The sequence below is a fragment of the Natator depressus genome, chromosome 20 (genome assembly GCF_965152275.1).
Source record: "Natator depressus isolate rNatDep1 chromosome 20, rNatDep2.hap1, whole genome shotgun sequence".
Taxonomy (NCBI): domain Eukaryota; kingdom Metazoa; phylum Chordata; order Testudines; family Cheloniidae; genus Natator; species Natator depressus.
The window spans coordinates 18,487,055-18,508,810 of record NC_134253.1 but is presented as its reverse complement, the minus strand read 5'-3'; the positions used below and the strand labels follow the sequence as shown (position 1 = coordinate 18,508,810).

The following is a 21,756-nucleotide window of genomic DNA, read 5'->3' as shown; positions in this document are numbered from 1 at the left end:
GTCCTGAAGGAAGAAAGTGGCATGCAGGAAACTCTGTACAAGCCTGGGACCCAGCATCAGGCTGTTTCTCCCTCTGGATCCCTGGGTTCTGGGTGGTAGGGGGTGCAGGTGTCTGGGGCACCCCCTTAGTCCCCCACAGCTGGACTCTGGGAGGGTAGGGGGTGTGGATGCCTAAGACTGGAGGGACAGAGATTTCTCCCAAAGATGGGCCCAGCTGATGTGTGTGACACACTCAGACAGGTGCCCAACAAAAGCATAACAGAGAAACAGGAACTGGGTTGCTGTAGGAGTTTCTTTGACTCTCTACTCCTGGGGGAATCTTTTTTGCTGTCTGTATTGTTACAGACATACTGGCTGACAGGTAGTTTGAAAGAAGATACCAAAATAATTGAAACTGGTGTGATTATATTATTATTTTGACAAATAAAATATACAGAATTTTAAAAGATTGTGTGCAGAATGTTTAATTTTTTAGTGCAGAATTCCCTAAGGAATACACATTACTACACCACTAAGTGGGTGACTTCCTACGTGAACACTTATTCCAAACAATGGCCTTTTTCGTTTAGATTACATCCCCTTGGAAGTAACACTGGTAGGTTTTCCTGGATAGACACACCCTAGCTCTGAGATTTCAATCAAGTTTTGCAAAACCAACCAAATGCTACAGCTGCTGCACACGTGTACAGCGTCCACTGACTTCAGTAGCAGCTGAACCCGAAGAGCTACAACTGTGCTGAGCTCCACTGTGCCAAACTCAGCCCTGTTTGTAAGCCTCGACTTTTGTTCAACCAAGAGCGGTGAACAATTTAAATGTCAGATGCTACAGTAATGGGGGCAATACATGGAGCCTGACAACCTTTGACACAATGCCACCTACAGCAAAATAAAACCTGGATACAGAAGACACTCCATCCACTACAGAAATGCAGCTGCTTCTAGGGAGGACTGTGTTACAGAGCTCTCCATCTCCACTTGCTGATGGTGGTAATAAAAGCATTTCAGTTTATGGAGGAGAATGCTGGCACACGGAATAAAAATACAGAGAAAAGTTATCCCGTTCCACTTTGAGCTAACATGTAGGTCCCAGCTTACAGCATGAGGAGACCACCAGCCATTGTACTTACTGCTTTTCCAGGATAGGCTATATGGCAAGGACTTGGGTGCTCTCATGCCTGACGTTAGGTTATTCTTTTGTTCCATTATTACGCTGGACCCAGGGCTGAAAGAGATCAAATACGAATTATCCTACACATGTGTACTTCTTTTAGCCAAGTACCTTTTACTATAAATATTCAAGTATTTTTCTAAAACTGAAGACAACAGAGTATGTTAATTTAAACAAACCTTCATGCAATCAGAACAGTTACTTCTCCTCGCAAAGGCTAGAGAAAAGTGTGCAACATGTTGATGCCATCTACTTTGACTAAAATCCCCAGAATCAGTCATCCAGACAAGAAAGAAATAAGCCAAAGACAGCAAGAAAAACCAGAGTTAAAGCTTGATCATCAGTATTGCACTGCCCTCAACTGTAAATGGCATCTCAGCACACATGCCCTAGTCATCTCTATACATGCAGACTTCATGCAGACGTCTAACAGTGAATGCCAGTGAAAATGAGATAGGATCAGAGGCTAAAATAGGGAAAGAACAAGTTAAAAATTACTTAGACAAGTTAGATGTCTTCAAGTCAGCAGGGCCTGATGAAATACATCCTAAAATATTCAAGGTGCTGTCTGAGGAGATATCTGAGCCATAAGCAATTATCTTTGAAAAGTCATGGAAGACAGGAGATTCCAGAGGACTGGAAAAGGGGCAAATATAGCGCCAAATCTATAAAAAGGGGAATAAGGACAACTTGGGGAATTACAGACCAGTCAGCTTAACATCAGTACCCGAGAAGATAATGGAGCAAATAATTAAGCAATCAAATTGCCGAATCCTAGAAAATAATAAGGCGATAAGGAACAGTCAGCATGGATTTGCCAAGAACAAATCGTGGCAAAACCAACCTAATAGCTTTCTTTGACAGTGTAACAAGCCTTGTGGATGGGGGAGGGTAATGGTAGATGTGGTGTATCTTAAGTTTAATAAGGCTTTTGATATGGTCTCGCATGACCTCCTCATAAACAAACTAGGGAAATACAACCTAGATGGAGCTCCTACAAGGTGGGTGAATAACTGGTTGGAATATCGTTCCCAGAGAGTAGGTGGCTCACAGTCAAGCTGGAAGGGCATATTGAGTGGGGTCCCACAGGGATCAGTTCTGGGTCCGCTTCTGTTCAGTATCTTCATCAGCAATTTAGATAATGGCATAGAGAGCACATTTATAAAGTTTGCAGACAATACCAAGCTGCAAGGGGTTACAAGTACTTTGGGGGATAGGATTAAAATTCAAAATGATCTGGACAAACTGGAGAAATGGTCTGAAGTAAATAGGATGTGTAACACTCCGTATTCATCATAGTGTTATTATTAGGATCATTGATTATGGCATAATTATGATGTTTTGTACAAGATCGGTCATGTAAGGTGTCATTGGAAAAATTATGATTTGCTGAATATGATTATCCTATTTGTATGCATGTATCATTTTTGTATTTGAAGTTATGAATATTGACTAGGTATCTGTATTTCAAAGGGGCTTACTCTGGAAAACACCCACAGCCAGCCTTTCAGGTACAACAGTGAAGAAGCCAAACAGTGCTAATGGCTCATCAACAAAGACAATGGACTGTGGAATAGCTTAGCCTTCCTGTGGAAGGCCACTCTGTAAGTTATGGCTGCTATGACTCTGCAAGGGCACGTGACCAGACCATGCTTCTGGACTCCATTTGGGGTACCTGAATTTTTCCACAAACTGGTCTGGGAACCAAGTTTGAAACAGAGCTCCTGCCATATGAAAAAGCTATATAAGGCAAGGAGTGACATCATTGGTTGTTCTTCACTTCCCCACAACTCAACAGAGAGAAGCTCTAAAAGAAAAAGTCTTGGAACAGGGTAGGAGATCCCAAGCTGCAAAACAAATGCAGCTTGTCCCTTAAGAATCTGCAAGCCTGACTATCATCAGCCAGGGTGAGAATTTGTTAATTCATATCCAATCTTTCTAGTATTTTCGGCTTATAGTTTGCAGTTCTGTTTATTTACGAGGTAATCTGCTTTGGTCTGTTTTCTATCATTTATAATCTCTCTTTTGTAGTTAAACTTTTTTGCTTTATCTAAACTGGTATGCCTGTGACCAAAGCGTCTGGGGAAAAATCTCAGCCTGGTTAACACAAGTATGCATTGTCCTCTCCACATTGAAGGAATGGCGAACTGGGTAATAAATTCATACTGATTGGGGTTTTGATCAGGGCGGGATGGTACAGCTCTGGGGTCCCAGACTGGGGGTTATTTTGGCTGTAGCCTCTCTATTGCTGGATCATGCAGTGGCTGTCCAAAGCCTGCATGAAACTGCAGCTGGGTGTGTCCCTGCCTGTGTGAATGCTGCTGGGAGTGTAGGTCCAGGAGCAGTCTATAGCCTGTCACAGCAGCACAGTGCTGAGAGGGAGCCCAGGCTGGTGAGTCAGTGGGTTCAGTGGAACCCTAGTCCCAGGTGGCACCCCTGGGGGAACCCGTCACAGGATGAAATTCAATAAGAACAAATTCAGAGTACTCCACTATCAGTTGCACACATACAAAATGGGAAATGACTGCCTAGGATGGAGTACTGAAGAAAAGGATCTGAGGGTCATACTGGATCACAAGCTAAATAGGAGTCAACATCATTCTGAGATGCATTAGCAGAAGTGTTGTAAGCAAGACATGAGAAGTAATTCTTCTGCTCTACTCCATGCTGATTAAATGTCATCTGGAGTATTGTGTCCAATGATTGGTGCCACATTTCAGGAAAGATGTGGACAAATTGAAGGAAGTTCAGAGAAGAGCAACAAAACTGATTAAAGGTCTAGAAAACATGACCTATGGGGGAAGATTGAAAAAAATTGGGTTTGTTTAGCCTGGAGAAGAGAAGACTGAGGAGGGACATAACGGTTTTCAAGTAGAGAAAAGGTTGCTACAAGGAAAAGGGAGAAAAACTGTTCTCTTTAACCACTGAGAATAGGACAAGAAACAATGGGCTTAAATTTCAGCAAGGGCGGTTTAGGTTTGACAGGAAGTTTTTCCTTTTGTCCAAGTGGTTGAGCACTGGAATAAATTGCTTAGGGAGGCTGCAGAATCTCCATCACTGGAGATTTTTAAGAGCAAGTTAGACAGACAGCTGTGAGGGATGGTCTAGATCAGTGGTTTTCAAACTTTTTTTCTGGTGACCCAGTTGAAAAAAAATTGTTGATGCCCGCGATCCAAAGGAGCTGGGGATGAGGAGTCTGGGGTGTGGGCTGCGGCCAGGAATGAGGGGCTCAGAGTGTGGGAGGGGGTCAGGGCTCTGGGCTGGGGCTGCAGGAGGGGGCTCTGGGTTGGGGGGGTTCAGAGCTGGGGCAGGGGTGTGGTGTTATCTCGGGAGGCTCCTGGTCAGCGGTGCAGCTGGGGTGCAGAGGCAGGCTTCCTGCCTTTCCTGGCACCGCGGACAACACTGCACCCCGGAAGCGGCCAGCAGCATGTCTGGCTCCTAGGCGCAGGGGTGCAAGTAGCTCCGCATGGCTCTCGCCCACAGGCATTGCCCCACCCAGCTCCCACTGGCCGGGAACTGGCCAATGGGAGTGCAGAGCCTGTGCTCGGGGCGGGGGCAGCGCATGGAGCCCTGGGGCTCACCCTCCACCTAGGAGCTGGACCTGCTGCTGGCCACTTCCAGGGCACAGTGCAGTGTCGGAACAGCTAGGGACTAGCCTGCCTTAGCTGGGCAGCACCACCGACGGGACTTTTAACAGTCAGCAGTGCTGACGAGAGCCGCTGCGACCCAGTGCCCTTCATTCCGCAACCCAGTTCTGGGTCACGACCCGCAGTTTGAAAACCACTGGTCTAGATAATACTTAGTCCTGCCATGAGTGCATGGGACTGGACTAGAGGACCTCGAGGTCCCTTCAACCCTACAATTCTATGTCACTGTTACAGGCTGTAGAAGTTCATATGTTGATGACCTCTGATTAGACAGGTAAGGCACAGTACAATGATTTGGGTGTTCAGGGGTGAGACAGAGATAATGACCAGACACATTATGCTTCATTTTCCAATCCCGCATTGTGATTACACAAACAACAAAATGATTATTTCTGACTCAGGCCATGAGAGATTAGATTAGCTGTCAGAAGTTTTAGGCTTAAACAGCTGACATCAGTCTGCATTTCTATCAAGCCCAGCGTAACAGTTTAGTGTTTAATACCCCCCCCCCACAAATACAGAACCAGTGGGGATTGAACCCAGGACCATCAGCACTAAGAGTACTACAGTAGAACTAGAGGAGTAACCATTATCTGGTAGCAACAGTATGTTCTTATACTCTCATATGGATCTGCCACTAAAAGGAGACAGGAAACATTGACCCAGGGGCACAGGACTGTTGAGTCATGCCAGTGGGAACGCCCCCACCATCACCCCAAAAATAGGATTCATAAAGTAAATTGCATCTTCCCAACAACACAGCAGCATGAGTTCAAAGTAGTCTGAAAGCACATCATTTATGGAAAGCACTGTCACAAGAAATACACCTTTTGCTACCTGTTGTTTACGTCACTACTGAACGTGCCCCAAACGAAAGTAGAATTTGATTGCTCCTGTAGATCTGCCAAAAGGAAACAGACATCACTGTGGCTCAGTACCGAGTAACTTCTGCAAGCGTCATAGCAACATCAAATAAGAAATACGACAGAGACGCTGCTAGGTTTACAAAACGGAATGAGAATTTTCTACAGCTTGGCATAAGTGACAGCAGAGCAGACATTTAACTGAGAAATATAAAGTGTAAAGGTTATCATCAATTTCCATTTTCATCAAAGCACAGATGGTGCAACAGACTATATGGAAAACAACAGAAGTTCTGTAAAGAATAGAAGGCATGTGGAAGAGCCTGTGAAGCAGGAGAACTTAATTTGTTCAGGGACAGTATAATTGGGTGTCCCAACACATGATCTGTGCAGAAGGATCTATGGGACCTCTCTCTCCTAGTCCATGTGACTTCTTTGGGGACAAGAAGAAGGGAATAGCAGGCGCTGACAGCCCGTGTCCTCAACCTACTTCCTTACCTCTATCCCAATCTTCGTCACATGGGGGCGGCTGCCACATGCTGACAATGTTCATCTTCTCTCCCTGGCAGTTATTTGAGTGACTCACTTAAAGCAAAGAAGAGTCTTAGTGAGAAAATCTTTTTGGATAAAATAAAATCCTATTTTAGGTACATTAATCATTTTTTGACCTAGCTGTAGAATAGCTCTAGGCCTTGGAGAGGAGCAGCATACACTGGAAGCTGATCAGGTACTCCCCTAGTCTTAGGAGCAAAACTCTTGAGGCCAGGGATGGGCATCTTGAAGGTAGCAAAGGGATACAAAATCCATGAGAACCCTTTGGTGGGTCATACCTTAAGAGGCTATATATTGTCTAACTCAGAAAGGTTTGCTACAACACCGAATGTTTGGCAAGCCAAATCAAATGATCTGGCAGGGTGGATGTGGCCCCCATTTGCCAATGCCTGTTTTAGGCCTTTTCTAAAGCTAAACAATTCTGCACACATCTTTCAGCAATGGTGCAGCTGCTCCAACATACGAATTGGGAGAGGGTTCAGGTGTGTTTCTACTGTCATGTCACAAAAATCTTCTCAGGGTTTTTTCACTACTGTCATGCTCTAAGCCCTGTCTACATTAACATGCACATCATTGCTATCTTCAGTACAACTCTACATTTGCCAGAGAATAGGTACGTTTTCCAGTGTAGTGATAGCCATATAGATATCAGTGGGGGGAAGAACTGGAACACGACCCACATAACCAAGTGATTTAGGTGCTGGGCTGACAGACCTGGATAGTGAACTCCTCATCACAGAGCAGACAGCATGGGCAGTGGTAGGGAAGCTTCTCCATAGTCCCCTCCCCAACTTGCCCCACTCTGAACTGGAGGAACCTAACTCCTGTTGGGAAAGTTATTCAGCCTCCCTGGCTCAGTCATGGCTTTTCTGCTAAGACAGTCAAGTAGGATGTAACAGAAGGGAGGATTGTTATGATCTAGACACTTGTCCATTAAGAACTGGACTGAGACCAATTTATTTCACATATGCCACTAGACAGGCTATAAAGATTTTTGGTCACTATCAGGTCAGATCTGCACTGGAGACCCACCTCTCTCATGGCCACTATCTTTCCTCTCTAAGCCATCCAGATTCCCAACTAGATCTCATTCAACACACACAGTTTATGGCATAATGCACAGTTCCCATTTTAATGCTAAAATCTCTGGCAGATAACACATGTAATGCAAGCCAGTTGCCTCTCAGATGCTTAGGAGAATTTCCATGGACACAGAATGAATGAAACTCAAGCCTTCAAGGACTCCTGCTGCTTCAGGATCATGAAGCACTACGGGTAAAGGGTTGCTTATGGAATAATAGAGCATTAAAACAATCTAACATTAACAGCAAAAGTTACGTTAGAACTCCGTTAGCCCAAGAGTTCCCAAAGTGAGTTTACAGAGCCAAAGGAGTCTACTATTTTCTCACCAATGTCTTCCTCAATGCAGCTTTTGTCATCACAGCTTGATATATGATGGCTGATCTCAGCTCGGGGAACCTGATGGCGGGCATTAAAGGGGCATGTGGCTAGCTGCTTTGCAATTTCAGGGTGGTTCTAGAGAAACAGAAAAAGCATGTGCTATCTCACTGAATTCACCCAAACCCTTGTGTTTTCTAATCACTAGTGAAGGGTTTGTGCAATCTGCATCCTGAAATAGGTTGAAAAAATTAAAACAAGGAAAGTCAAACTTAGTTCATTCAGGTCCTGAGCACAAAAGCAGTGGAAAAACAGCAAAGCATACGCATCCTTTATGCTACAGCCTATGTTTGTTTATTTTTACATTTAAACTACGCCCTGAATTTATCTGACTGAAGATCAGCCCCAGAACAAGCACAGTGAAACTGTTGCAGTGTCAGCACTGGCATGGTTCAATGCACAGATGAAATTGCCCTAAGAAGCCGACCTGGGGAGTAAGTGCTTTGAAACCCTAAATAATTCAGCCACTTTATTTTTAAATTAAGTAAGCGACAAACTAGAGAACAAGAAGAAAGTCACGGGAAGTGTGAATGATGGAGGCAACCTAGTGACAGAGGATGTGGAAAAAGCTAATGTACTTTTTTTGCCTCTGTCTTCACGAACAAGGTCAGCTCCCAGACTACTGCACTGGGCAGCACAGCGTGCGGAGGAGGTGACCAGCCCTCTGTGGAGAAAGAAGTGGTTCGGGACTATTTAGAAAAGCTGGACGAGCACAAGTCCATGGGGCTGGATGTGCTGCATCCGAGAGTCCTAAAGGAGTTGGCGGATACGACTGCAGAGCCACTGGCCATTCTCTTTGAAAACTCATGGTGATCGGGGGAGGTCCCGGATGACTGGAAAAAGGCTAATGTAGTGCCCATCTTTAAAAAAGGAAAGAAGGAGGATCCAGGGAACTACAGGCCAGTCAGCCTCACCTCAGTCCCTGGAAAAATCGTGGAGCAGGTCCTCAAGGAATCAATTCCGAAGCACTTAGAGGAGAGGAAAGTGATCAGGAACAGTCAGCATGGAGTCACCCAGGGCAAGTCATGCCTGACTAATCTAATTGCCTTCTATGACGAGAAAACTGGTTCTGTGGATGAAAGGAAAGCAGTGGACATGTTATTCCTTGACTTTAGCAAAGCTTTTGACATGGTCTCCCACAGTATTCTTGCCAGCAAGTTAAAGAAGTATGGACTGGATGAATGAACTATAAGGTGGATAGAAAGCTGGTTAGATTGTCGGGCTCAACGGGTAGCGATCAATGGCTCCATGTCTAGCTGGCAGCCGGTATCAAGTGGAGTGCCCCAAGGGTCGGTCCTGGGGCCGGTTTTGTTCAATGTCTTCATAAATAATCTGGAGGATGGCGTGGATTGCACCCTCAGCAAGTTTGCAGATGACACTAAACTGGGAGGAGAGGTAGATACACTGGAGGGTAGGGATAGAATACAGAGGGACCTAGACAAGTTGCAGGATTGTGCCAAAAGAAATCTGATGAGGTTCAACAGGGACAAGTGCAGAGTCCTGCACTTCGGAGCGAAGAATCCCATGCACCGCTACAGACTAGGGACCGAATGGCTCGGCAACAGTTCTATAGAAAAGGATCTAGGGGTGACAGTGGACGAGAAGCTGGATATGAGTCAACAGTGTGCCATTGTTGCCAAGAAGGCCAATGGCATTTTGGGATGTATAAGTAGGGGCATTGCCAGCAGAGCTAGGGACGTGATCGTTGCCCTCTACTCGACATTGGCGATGCCTCATCTGGAGTACTGTGTCCAGTTTTGGGCCCCACTCTACAAGAAGGATGTGAAAAAATTGGAAAACGTCCAGCGGAGGGCAACAAGAATGATTAGGGGACTGGAACACATGACTTATGAGGAGAAACTGAGGGAACAGGGATCGTTTAGTCTGCAGAAGAGAAGAAGGAGGGGGGGATTTGATAGCTGCTTTCCAATACCTGAAAGGGGGTTCCAAAGAGGATGGATATAGACTGTTCTCAGTGGTACCAGATGACCGAACGAGGAGTAATGGTCTCAAGTCGCAGTGGGGGAGGTTTAGGTTGGATATTAGGAAAAACTTTTTCACTAGGAAGGTGGCGAAGCACTGGAATGGGTTACCTAGGGAGGTGGTGGAATCTCCTTCCTTAGAAGTTTTTAAGATCAGGCTTGACAAAGCCCTGGCTGGGATGATTTAGTTGGGGATTGGTCCTGCTTTGAGCAGGGGGTTGGTCTAAATGACCTCCTGAGGTCCCTTCCAACCCCGATATTCTATGATAAGTCTCTGCCTGCGCTAGAGCTTAAGTCTTTGCAGTTAATTTAACCCTCCTGAAACAGGAGGGAAGTTACTCAATGTTCCAGCTGAGGCCACATCTATATTGGGAGCATTTTGCCAGTATAGGTAAACTAGTGTGGACATAAAAGAGCACTACTGGCCCCCACTGAATGAAGAGCCTTTACCCTTAGAAAAGAGCAAGAATACAAAGAGGAAGAACCCACTGCTCAGGCTTGCTCTGCATGGCTTTTATATTACTAGAGCTATGTTGGCTAGGGGCGTGATTCCTCACCAATACAATCAGACCAGGACATCATCTTTACACGTGGATGCAGTTATACCGGTATAAGTGCGCTTATACCAGTACAACTGATATACACTAGCACTGGAGAGCTTAAAATAAGATACTAGACTGAGAGGACAAAAGAAAGGAGCAGATTCTCCTCTTAAATATACAGCATTCTCGCCCAGGATAGAAGACTGCGAAGAGGGACTTGCAGACAGATGTACACTGAATAGAGTTATTAGCAATATAAAAAAAAAGATGGCTTAGCAGCTCTCCTGCTCTGATTGCAAAGTAAAGAATTAACTGCAACATCAGATCACTTCTGCTTTGGCCAGCCAGAAGGCATCCATATAACACTGGCTGCATTTGCTCCATGGCCTGAGTGGGAAGTAAATACCCTGGTCCCATGAGTGAACTGTTGGAAGAGAATAGGATCCCATCACTGAGCTAGGTATTCTGAAGAACCTGTTTCGCCTTTCTTCAGGGTAAATGCACTGATCCGAAGGGCATTACTAAATATGAACTGGATGCTTTTACGAAGTGGTAAATGGAGGAGCGATATAAATATGAAATAAAGACGGCTTCTTCCAGCCTAATAGCAAGTGAATGCATCCTTCTAGCAAAAGGCAGCACAGCATACTGAGCTCACCATGCATTAGCATTTGCAAAAATATGATTTCCCAAGTGCATTAGAGACCTTAACATCCCATCCTACCTTCCTGCACTTTATAAGATGATAGGGAAACCGACAGGCCCTGATTTGATGATATTTATCATAGGGACATTGTATTAACCTCTCTGGATCCAAAGCATCAACTGGAAGAGAAGGAATAAAAAGACAAAGGAAAAAACATTCTGTAAAACAAGATCTAAGTTCATCATCAACACAATTCACAAGAGTGGAAACATACTAGGTACTGGAGCAGCCCTCTAACGGGGTTAAGCCATCAATTTTTAATAGCCGAGACAAAAATGCTAAACTGCTAAGTTGGCACTCACTGTGTGTACCCAACCAAATTCACTTCGGATTTTGGGTGAGTAGAATATTAAATTAAAAATGAGGAAAGCGCAATCAGTAGTGCAGAGTGGCCAGTACATATTAATGACTATACTTATGCAGAACAGTGAGCTAGAAATAAACATTACTATAAAAACCCTTGAAGCTACAAAATTAGCTAGTTGTACAGTAGTGACATGCTAAGGATTGGCAGAAGCACGGCATTCTGAAGTAAATCCTTTTGCATTTACCTTCAGACTCCAAGGCCATCTCTGCTGGATTAAGAAAAAAATCAAACTAAAACAAACATGTCTGGAGTTAAGGATGCAATTTGCACTACAGTGCCCTTGGTCCTGTAAAGTGCAGAGGCTGGCAGGTGCTTAAGAGCCCAACACTCACTGAACATAGTGAGGGCCTAAGTCACAGGCACTTTTTGAAAATGTTCCCTCCTAGTCCATACTATGACCCAGAGACAGGCACGAGTCACCTTAATCACTTAACAGTTACACAGAAGGAACAAGGTAGGGGAGGACCAACTTCTGATAGTGAGAGACACAAGCTTTCAAGCATACATACACCTCTTCTTCAGGATTCAGTTTGTGTTCATGCAGCAGCTTTCTTGCCATCACAAATGTGTCTCCCCTCACACCTTCCATGCTATTTATCCGCGTTTGTATCAGTGTGCAGAGGGCATGCACAGAAAGGAACATGGGCCAATGGACTGTGGGAGGTTTTCTAGATAGCTGGAAGTAAGGGGGACGGGCCAAATTGATTACATAAATCAGTGTTTTTCAACCTTTTTGCTACCAGGGACTAGCTTAGAATCATAGAATATCAGGGTTGGAAGGGACCTCAGGAGGTCATCTAGTCCAACCCCTGCTCAAAGCAAGACCAACACCAACTAAATCATCCAAGCCAAGGCTTTGTCAAGCCGGGCCTTGAAAACCTCTAAGGATGGAGTTTCCACCATCTCCCTAGGTAACCCATTCCAGTGTTTCACCACCCTCCTAGTGAAATAGTGTTTCCTAATATCCAACCTAGACCTCCCGCACTGCAACTTGAGACCTTTGCTTCTTGTTCTGTCATCTGCCACCACTGAAAACAGCCTTGCTCTATCCTCTTTGGAACCCCCCTTCAGGTAGTTAAAGGCTGCTATCAAATTCCCCCTCACTCTTCACTTCTGCAGATTAAATAACCCCAGTTCCCTCAGCCTCTCCTTGTAAGTCATGTGCCCCAGCTCCTTAATCATTTTCGTTGCCCTCTGCTGGACTCCCTCCAATTTGTCCACATCCCTTCTGTAGTGGGGGGACCAAAACAGGACGCAACACTCGAGGTGTGGCCTCACCAGTGCCAAATGGAGGGGAATAACCACTTCCCTCGATCTGCTGGCAATGCTCCTACTAATACAGCCCATTATACCATTGGCCTTCTTGGCAACAAGGGCACACTGCTGACTCATATCCAGCTTCTCATCCACTGTAATCCTCAGGTCCTTTTCTGCAGAACTGCTGCTTAGCCAGTCGGTCCCCAGTCTGTAGCAGTGCATGGGATTTCCTTCCTTCCTTCCTTCCTAAGTGCAGAACTCTGCACTTGTCCTTGTTGAACCTTATCAGATTTCTCTTGGCCCAATCCTCCAATTTGTCTAGGTCACTCTGGACCCTTCCCTACCTTCCAGCGTATCTACTTCTCCTCCCAGTTTAGTGTCATCTGCAAACTTGCTGAGGGTGCAATTAATCCCATCATCCAGACCATTAATAAAGATGTTGAACAAAACCAGCCTTAGGACTGACCCCTGGGGCACTCTGCTTGATACCAGCTGCCAACTAGACATGGAGCCATTGATCACTACCCGTTGAGCCCGACAATCTAGCCAGCTTTCTATCCACCTTATAGTCCATTCATCCAATCCACACTACTTTAACTTGCTGGCAACAATACTGTGGGAGATGGTATCAAAAGTTTTGCTAAAGTCAAGATATATCACATGCACTGCTTTCCCCATATCCACAGAGCCAGTTATCTCATCTTGGAAGGCAATCAGGTTGGTCAGGCATGACTTGCCCTTGGTGAATCCAAGGCTTGCAGCCTTTCTAAACAGTGTCAGGGAGATCTGAGGGACAGGCCATTGAGAAAAACTGACACAGATACTTAGGACAAATGGCTACTTGTGACGAAGTGGAAAGTGTCCTAGTGTTTGTATGAATACTGTGCGCGCCTCAGTTTTCCCTATGTGTTGCACAAGTATCTAGGTGGGGGGATAAGGGTGTGGGACCTTTGCAGATACCCCGAGAGGGAAGGTGCAAGTGCCGTCTAGCTCCCTGGGCCCAGACAATAGTTGTATCCTGGCAACGGATTGCCGGGGCCCATCCTCTGCAAGAGCCAGTTGGAGGAATTGGAGAACAAAGGGAGGTGGAGGCCAGGTGACCGGTTTGCCTGGGGAACAGCATACAAGATGGAGGAGGGGGCAACTGGGTGTGACTGTAGGTGGACTGCTGGAGGCTGGTTTCATAAATATAAAGGGAAGGGTAAACCCCTTTAAAATCCCTCCTGGCCAGAGGAAAAATCCTCTCACCTGTAAAGGGTTAGGAAGCTAAAGGGAACCTCGCTGGCACCTGACCAAAATGACCAATGAGGAGACAAGATACTTTCAAAAGCTGGGAGGAGGGAGAGAAACAAAGGGTCTGTGTCTGTCTGTATGCTGCTTTTGCCGGGGATAGAACAGGAATGGAGTCTTAGAACTTTTAGTAAGTAATCTAGCTAGGTATGTGTTAGATTATGATTTCTTTAAATGGCTGAGAAAGGAACTGTGCTGAATAGAATGACTATTCTTGTCTGTGTGTCTTTTTTGTAACTTAAGGTTTTGCCTAGAGGGATTCTCTATGTTTTGAATCTAATTACCCTGTAAGGTATCTACCATCCTGATTTTACAGAGGGGATTTCTTTACTTCTATTAAAAGTCTTCTTGTAAGAAAACTGAATGCTTTTTCATTGTTCTCAGATCCAAGGGTTTGGGTCTGTGGTCACTTCTGCAAATTGGTGAGGATTTTTACCAAACCTTTCCCAGGAAGTGGGGTGCAAGGGTTGGGAGGATTTTGGGGGGAAAGACGTGTCCAAACTACGTTTCCCAGTAAACCCAGTTAGAGTTTGGTGGTGGCAGTGGATATTCCAAGGGCAAAGGATAAAATTAATTTGTACCTTGGGGAAGTTTTAACCTAAGCTGATAAAAGTAAGCTTAGGAGGTTTTCATGCAGGTCCCCACATCTGTACCCTAGAGTTCAGAGTGGGGGAGGAACCTTGACAGCTAGTCAGACTCCTGGTTTGGGACTCAGGAGGAGACACCCATGGCTCTGGGTCTCCTCAAGTTGAACTTTGCTGTAACTTTCTGCTTTCTGTGCTAACAAGATTCTGCTCTATGCTGTGTTCCAGACGACTAATAAACCCTTCTGTTTTACACTGCTGGCTGAGAGTCACTCCTGACTGCTGAAGTCGGGGGTGCATGGCCCCTTTGAAAGGCGTGTAAGGTTTCCCCAGGTGTCCTATTCAGGTGGCTCACTGCAGGGAGCTTATGGTGTGCGACAGGGATGCTGAATGCTCCGAGGTCAGACCAAGGAGGAGCTGAAGCCCAGGAGGCTTGTCCTAGTGAGAGTGTGCCCCAAGGGGTAGTCACACTGGAAGAGGGTCCTGGTCTGGGGGCTAGTCTTCACCAGACTCACTGCAGCTGCGCTAATGTAGGGCAGTAGTGTAAACGCACTATGAAGACCAGAGAGCGCTTTCCTGTCAGCATAAATACTCCACCTCAGCGAAAGGTGGAAGCTATGACAGAATGAGAGTGTGTCCCACTGACTTAGTGCTGATGCGGACAGCTCAGGGGGGTGGCTTTTTCATATCCGTGACTGACATAAGTGACAACAACTTAAGCGGAAGCATAGACAAGCCCTGAACTTCATTCAATGGTTCCAGAGCACCAAGCCCGTGCACCCATGAACTACTACTATGGGGGGAAAAAAGTCCCCAATGCCTCAAACCAACACCATATACCTGGCTAGGCCTCTGGAGAGGGCAGCACCCTTACCTGACCATGGTACTAATTAGGGCTGTCGATTAATCAAAGTTAACTCACGCGATTAACTCAAAAAAAAATTTAAAAAAAAAAAATGAATCGCACAGTTACATTTCAATTGGTATTCTATTGTGTGTGTGTATTAAACATTTTTGGGTGTATTCTACATTTTCAAATATATTGATTTCCATTACAACACAGAATACAAAATGTACAGTGCTCACTCTATTCTATTTATTACAAATATTTGCACTGTAAAAATGATAAACAAAAGAAATCACATTTTTCAATTCACCTCATACAAGTACTGACGTGCAATCTCTTTATCGTGAAAGTGCAACTTACAAATATAGATTTTTCTGTTACATAACTGCACCCAAAAACAAACCCAATGTAAAACTTTAGGCCTTACAAGTCTCCTCACTCCTACCTCTTGTTCAGTCAGTCAGTCACTGAGAGAAACAAGTCTGTTGACATTTATGGGAGATATGCTGCCCACTTCTTATTCACAATGTCACCTGAAAGTGAGAACAGGCGTTTGTATGGCACTTTTGTAGCCGGCATTGCAAGGTGTTTACATGCCAGAGGTGCTGAACATTCGTATGCCCCTTCATGCCTCGGCCACTGTTCCAGAGGACATGCTTCCATGAGGATGACACTTGTTAAAAAAATAATGGGTTAAATAACGTGTGACTGAATTCCTTGGGGGAGAGCGGTGCGCCCCCTGCACTGTTTCACCCGCATGCTGCCACAGATTTTCTGTTATAGCAGTCGCAGATGAATACCCAGCAAATGATGTTCATTTTAAGAACACTTTCACTGCAGATATGACCAAACACAAAGAAGGTACCAATCTGAGATTTCTAAAAGATAGCTACAATACTCGACCCAAGGTTTAAGAATCTGAAGTGCCTTCCAAAATCTGAGAGGGACGAGGTGTGGAGCATGCTTTCAGAAGTCTTAAAAGAGCAATACTCCAATGTGGAAACTACAGATCTAAACCACCAAAAGAGAAAATCAGCCTTCTGCTGGTGGCATCTAACTCAGATGATGAAAGTGAACATGTGTGGGCCACACTGCTTTGGATCGTTATTGAGCAGAACTCATCAGCATGGACACATTTTCTCCTGCAAATGTAAACAAACTTGTTTGTCTTAGCAATTGGCTGAACAAGAAGCAAGACTGAGTGTACTTGTAGGCTCTAAAGTTTTACATTGCATTCTCAAACAAAACAATTTTTTTTGTACATAATTCTACATTTGCGAGTTCAACTTCCATGATAAAGAGATTGCACTATATTACTTGTATTAGGTCAAGTGAAAAACACTATTTCTTTTGTTTTTTTGTACAGTATAAATATTTGTAATGAAAAATAAATATAAGTGAGCACTGTACACTCTGTATTCTGTGTTGTAATTGAAATAAATATATTTGAAAATGTAGAAAACATCCACAAATGTTTAAATGGTATTCTATTATTTTTAAGTGCGCGATTACATTTTTCAATTGCTTGACAGCCCTAGTACTAACAGGATATTAACCATGTTGCGTCTGGAGCAAAACGCATTTTGGAGCCAGCCACTGGGAATAAAGTCTATTATGAATTATGGCAAGGACAGGGCCTTAATAAGAACCGTCACTTCACTGGGATGATCCCCAGGAAATTGATTTAGGCCCTGGCTGCACAAGACATGACTGTAGCTTTATAACCAGTTTGTACCCCACACAGCAAATTTGATCTGCTAGTTGGATCATCCATTTCTCCACACCACAGACATGCTGCAGCTGGGGGACATAGTCCACTAGGTCAGTGTGGGAACTCACAAACCATGATGCACACTGTGGAGGACTGCAAAATGGCAACTTCCTGGAGCTCTTCATGCCTTGAACATCCCTGATAAGAACGCCACGGCTTGGCCGGATTGCATACACTAAATTAATAAAACGAACCACACACAGCTGAGTTACGCCCCCACTCCAGCCTTCCTGGCTCACAAAGGTTGGGGCATGATGTAGAGTATCTGCACCCAATACACTGCCTAGAAGCATTTGTCTCAGAACATCCAGGCCCCGACCCAACAACTACATATTACCCAGCCGGTCTCACACCCACCTTGAAAAATCTAGGTATTGTTTCTTGCTGTGATATTGACCCACATCATCCTTTATTGCCTCTAAAGTTTGTGTGGTTTTGAATTGCAAGACCACCACTGCACCTCGTTTTGGGTCCCAGAATGAAAGAAGTTGTGAACTGCTGCTCTAATACACAGAAGCATATATTCACCAAACTTAATGCCTATAGCGGAAAGTTACTCCACTCCCTCCTTTAACCAAGTTTAAGATACTTTCAAAGATCGAAGCGATCTCTCACTGTATCTTTGCAGAAACCATGAATAGAAACAGAGAATTGCAGGACTGGAAGGGACCTCGAGAGGTCATCTAGTCCAGTTCTCTGCATGAATATTAGAAGCCAGCAAAGAAACACTTACCATAGTTGCCTTCTAAATCCATTTGACTGATGCTGAAAGAACTGAAGCTTTGTTGGAGGACGCTTTGAGCCAGTCTCTGAGTGTCACTCTCCTCCTAAAAATATCAACCCTACAGATGAAAAATGAGGAGATTCACAGATTTCTAAGGCCAGAAGAGAATTATGATAATCTAGGAGTGGTTTTTAACCTGCCACTGGCAGACCCCTGGGGGTTCACAGATTATGTCTAGGATTTCCAAAGGCGTCCTGCTCCTCCATTCAAAATTTTTTAGGAGTCCTCAAATGAAAAAAAGTTGAAAACTACTGATCTAGGCTGACCTTCTGTAGAACACAAGGCATAGGACTGCCGGGAATTAATTCCCATTTGACCTAGAGCAGATCTTTTTGAAATCAAAATTGGATGTCTTTCGAAAATTTGATGGAGAATCTACAACAGTTGGTAATTTTTCCAATGGTTAATTATCCTCACTGTTAAAAATAAACCTTATTTCCATTCTGCATTTTTCTAGCTTCAACTTCCAGGCACTGGAAATAACTTTAAAGTCATTTCAATTTATCCATCACAGCTATTAAGTGTCAAAGATCAACTGCACTACAGCAAGTGGTAGACTTTACAGCTACGCTGTGCAGGCATAGGATACAAGCTTATTCTTGGGGGCCCACGTATAATGTAGGGTACTGGGAACCATGTATTCTTGTGCTCCACAGAGAAAAGGTTTCCTTCAAGATGCTAAAAACCACAGATCTTTGTCTGAAACATCCTCTTTACCCAATACATTTAAGAGGATTCAAAGAACCAGTTCCCAAGAAAAATTAAGCCATGTATTTGGGGAGCTCAGTTATCTTTTTTCATACAAAGTAAAACACACTTGAGCCCCTCCACCTGCCTGAGATGTCAACACTTTTACACCTACCTTGTGGCTCATGATCTGTATGAAGAACTTGGTTCCTGATGTTTTAGTTAAAACAAACAAACAGACAACACAAAGAGTTAGATTCTCTCCTGTCTTCACTGCAATTCACACAATTTGAATGCATCGGTCCTCTAAAAAAAAAAAAATCCTTCCCCCCAAGATTATAAGTCTAAATAAGACAGAATTTAAAGGACTGCACAGTCTAGAGACAACCTGAATCTCAGATTTGGTTGCCCATCAGAAAATATGTTTGCTACCCCGCCGGGGAAAGGGGAAGGGGGAGGGAGGGGGAAGGGCTACCCGGCCGGGGGGAGGGAAGAGGGAATAGGTTACCGGCCCGGGGGAGGGGAGGGGAACCCGGCAGGAGGCGTTACCCAGCAGACTTTGCGCCGAACCGGAGGCGCGTGGTCTCAGTGCGAAGGCGGCTCCTGGAGCTCCGGAGCAGGCACGGCGAAGCTCCCTCGTCCTGCACTGTGAGACCACAGCGAGGTGCTCACCCCCCTCCCCTCCCCTCGGGCACCCCAGCGAGGCTCCAACCCCCCCCACCCGCCCCCCTTCAGGCACCCCAGCGAGGCTGCTCAAGTCAGCCCGCCCGCGGAAGGGGCGGGGAGGGAGGGGCCTGGGCACTCGGCGCAGGGGTTAGCTGGCGCCCCCCAGGGTCGGGCTTGGATTGGAGCAGGCCGTGTTGGGAGGGCGGGGCGAACGGGGGAGTGTGGCTAAGGGGCCATGGTGCAGGCTGGGACAGCAGTGGTGGCAGGGGATGGAGCACAGCCTGGATGGTAGAGCAGTGCATGCTGGGAACGTGGGTCAGAGGTGGAGCGGTGCAGGCTGGGACAGCAGGTGAGGGGCAGGAGCAGTGCACCCTGGGAATGTGGGTCAGAGGTGGAGCGGTGCAGGCTGGGGCAGGAGCAGTGCGTGCTGGGAACGTGGGTCCGAGGTGGAGCGGTGCAGGCTGGGGCAGCAGAGGAGGGGCAGGAGCAGTGCATGCTGGGAATGTGGGTCAGGGGTGGAGCAGTGTATGCTGGGACATCAGCTGAGAGGGGAGCAGTGCACTCTGGGAGTGCAGCTTGAGGGTCTGGGAGCTGTTTATGCTTAGGGTTACCAACTTTCTAATTGCACAAAACCAAACACCCTGCCCCTGCGCCTGCCCCTGCCCCCCTCTCGCTACATTCCCCCTCCCTCGGTGGCTCGCTCTCCCCTGCCCTCAATCACTTTCGCTGGGCTGGGGCAGGGGATTGGAGTATGGGAGGGGTGAGGGCTCTAACTGGGGGTGCAGACTCTGGGGTGGGGCCAGAAATGAGGGGTTCAGGCAGGAGGGAGCTCTGGGCTGGGGCAGGGAGCTGGAGTGCGGGAGGAGGTGAGGGTTCCAGCTGGAGTGCGGGCTCTGGGGTGGGGCTAGGGATGAGGGGTTTGGGCTGTAGGAGGGGGCTCCGGGCTGGGGGGTGAGGCCGAGGGATTCAGAGTGTGGGAGGAGGCTGTGGGTTCAGGCAAGGGGTTGGGGTGTGGGAGAGAGTGAGGGCTGGGGCTGAAGTCTCTGGCCGGGGATGAGGGGTTTGTGGTGCAGGAGGGGCTCCAGGCTGGGGCTGAGGAATTCAGAGTACGGGAGGGGGCTGTGGGATGAGGCAGGGGGTTGGGGTGCAGGATTGGGTATGGACTCCAGCTGGCGGTGCAGGCTCTGGGGTGGGGCTGGGGGTGCAGGACGGAGCTCTGGGTTTGGGGGAGTGGCTCAGGGCTGGAGCAGGGGGTTGGGGCACATGCTTACCTCAGTCAGCGGGGCTAAGGCAGGCTCCCTGCCTGTCCTGGCTCTGCGCTTGACTTGGAAGTGGCCAGCAGCAGGTCCAGCTCCTAGGCTGGGGGCCAGGAGGCTCGGTGCGCTGCTCTCACCCACAAGCACTGACACCCCCCCCCCCGCCGCCCGCTCCCATTGGCTGCAGTTCCCAACCAATGGGAGTGTGGAGCTGGTGCTCAGGGTGGGGGCAGCACACAGAGCCCCATGGCTCCCGCGCCTAGGAGCTGGACCTGCTGGCCGCTTCTGGGGAGCAACGCAGTGCCAGGACAGGTTGGGACCAGCCTGCCTTAGCCCTGCAGCACCGCCGACTGGACTTTTAACGGGACCCTTTTCAGGGTCCCTTTCCAACTGGGCGTTCCAGTCAAAAACCAGACACCTGGCAACCCTATGTATGCTGGGAGTGTGGGCAAGTAGGGAGGGGTGTCTGCTCATGAGTATGGGCTGCCCTGCTTAGACTAAGCTGCCCGGCCCATGCTGGGGCCTCTGGAAGTTGTCACTTCAGTACCATGATGTGCTTTTGCTCTGAAACGTGACTGGCTAAAAATGGCATCTCCTTAGCTGGCGTGTGTGTGTGTGTGTGTGTGTGTGTGTGTGTGTGAGAGAGAATCAGAGCTGTGATGGTAGTGACAAAAATGAGAAGGGGGAGGATTTGTTGCATTTTGCTCATTTTAACTCATCAGAGCCAGCCCAGCTACAGGAGGGAGAGCTCAGGTCTATTCTGCATCATCATTGTTATTATTTATTTGTATTAGCATAGTGCCCAGGAGCCCTAGTCATGGACAAAGATCTGTTGTGCTAGGCACTGTATAGTGATTAAACAAATGCAACATTAACAGAATTAATATCATATTGCCGCTATATAAATCCACACTACATCCATATCTTGAATACTGTGTGCAGATGTGGTGGCCCCATCTCAAAAACATATATTGAAAATGGAAAAGATACAGAAAGGGGCAACAAAAATGATTAGGGGTATGGAACAGCTTCCTTATAAGGAGAGAGAAGACTAGGACTTTTCAGCATGGAAAAGAAACGACTAAGGGGGGGATATGATTGAGGTCTATAAAATCATGACTGGTGTGGAGAAACTAAATAAGGCAGTGCTATTTCTGCTTCTCATAACACAAGAACCAGAGATCACCAAATGAAATTTAAGCCTGTTGCCTATTAAACTAACAAAAGGAAGTATTTCTTCACACAATGCACAGTCAACCTGTGGAACTCCTTGCCAGAGGAAGTTGTGAAGGCCAAGACTATAACAGGGTTTAAAAAAGAACTAGATTA

At 46.3% G+C, this 21,756-nt stretch overlaps 1 protein-coding gene across 1 annotated transcript; it reads right to left on the bottom strand.

The window, feature by feature from the left end:
- Window positions 1-918: 918 nt before the first annotated feature.
- LOC141975312 (gametocyte-specific factor 1-like) lies at window positions 919-11,874 on the bottom strand. The gene is made up of 7 exons (XM_074935608.1): window positions 11,868-11,874; window positions 10,937-11,037; window positions 7,640-7,766; window positions 6,177-6,263; window positions 5,653-5,716; window positions 1,096-1,222; window positions 919-978 (listed from the first exon to the last, which is right to left on the bottom strand). The coding sequence occupies exons 1-7, from the start codon at window positions 11,872-11,874 to the stop codon at window positions 919-921; spliced, it is 573 nt and encodes a 190-aa protein (XP_074791709.1).
- Window positions 11,875-21,756: the final 9,882 nt, after the last annotated feature.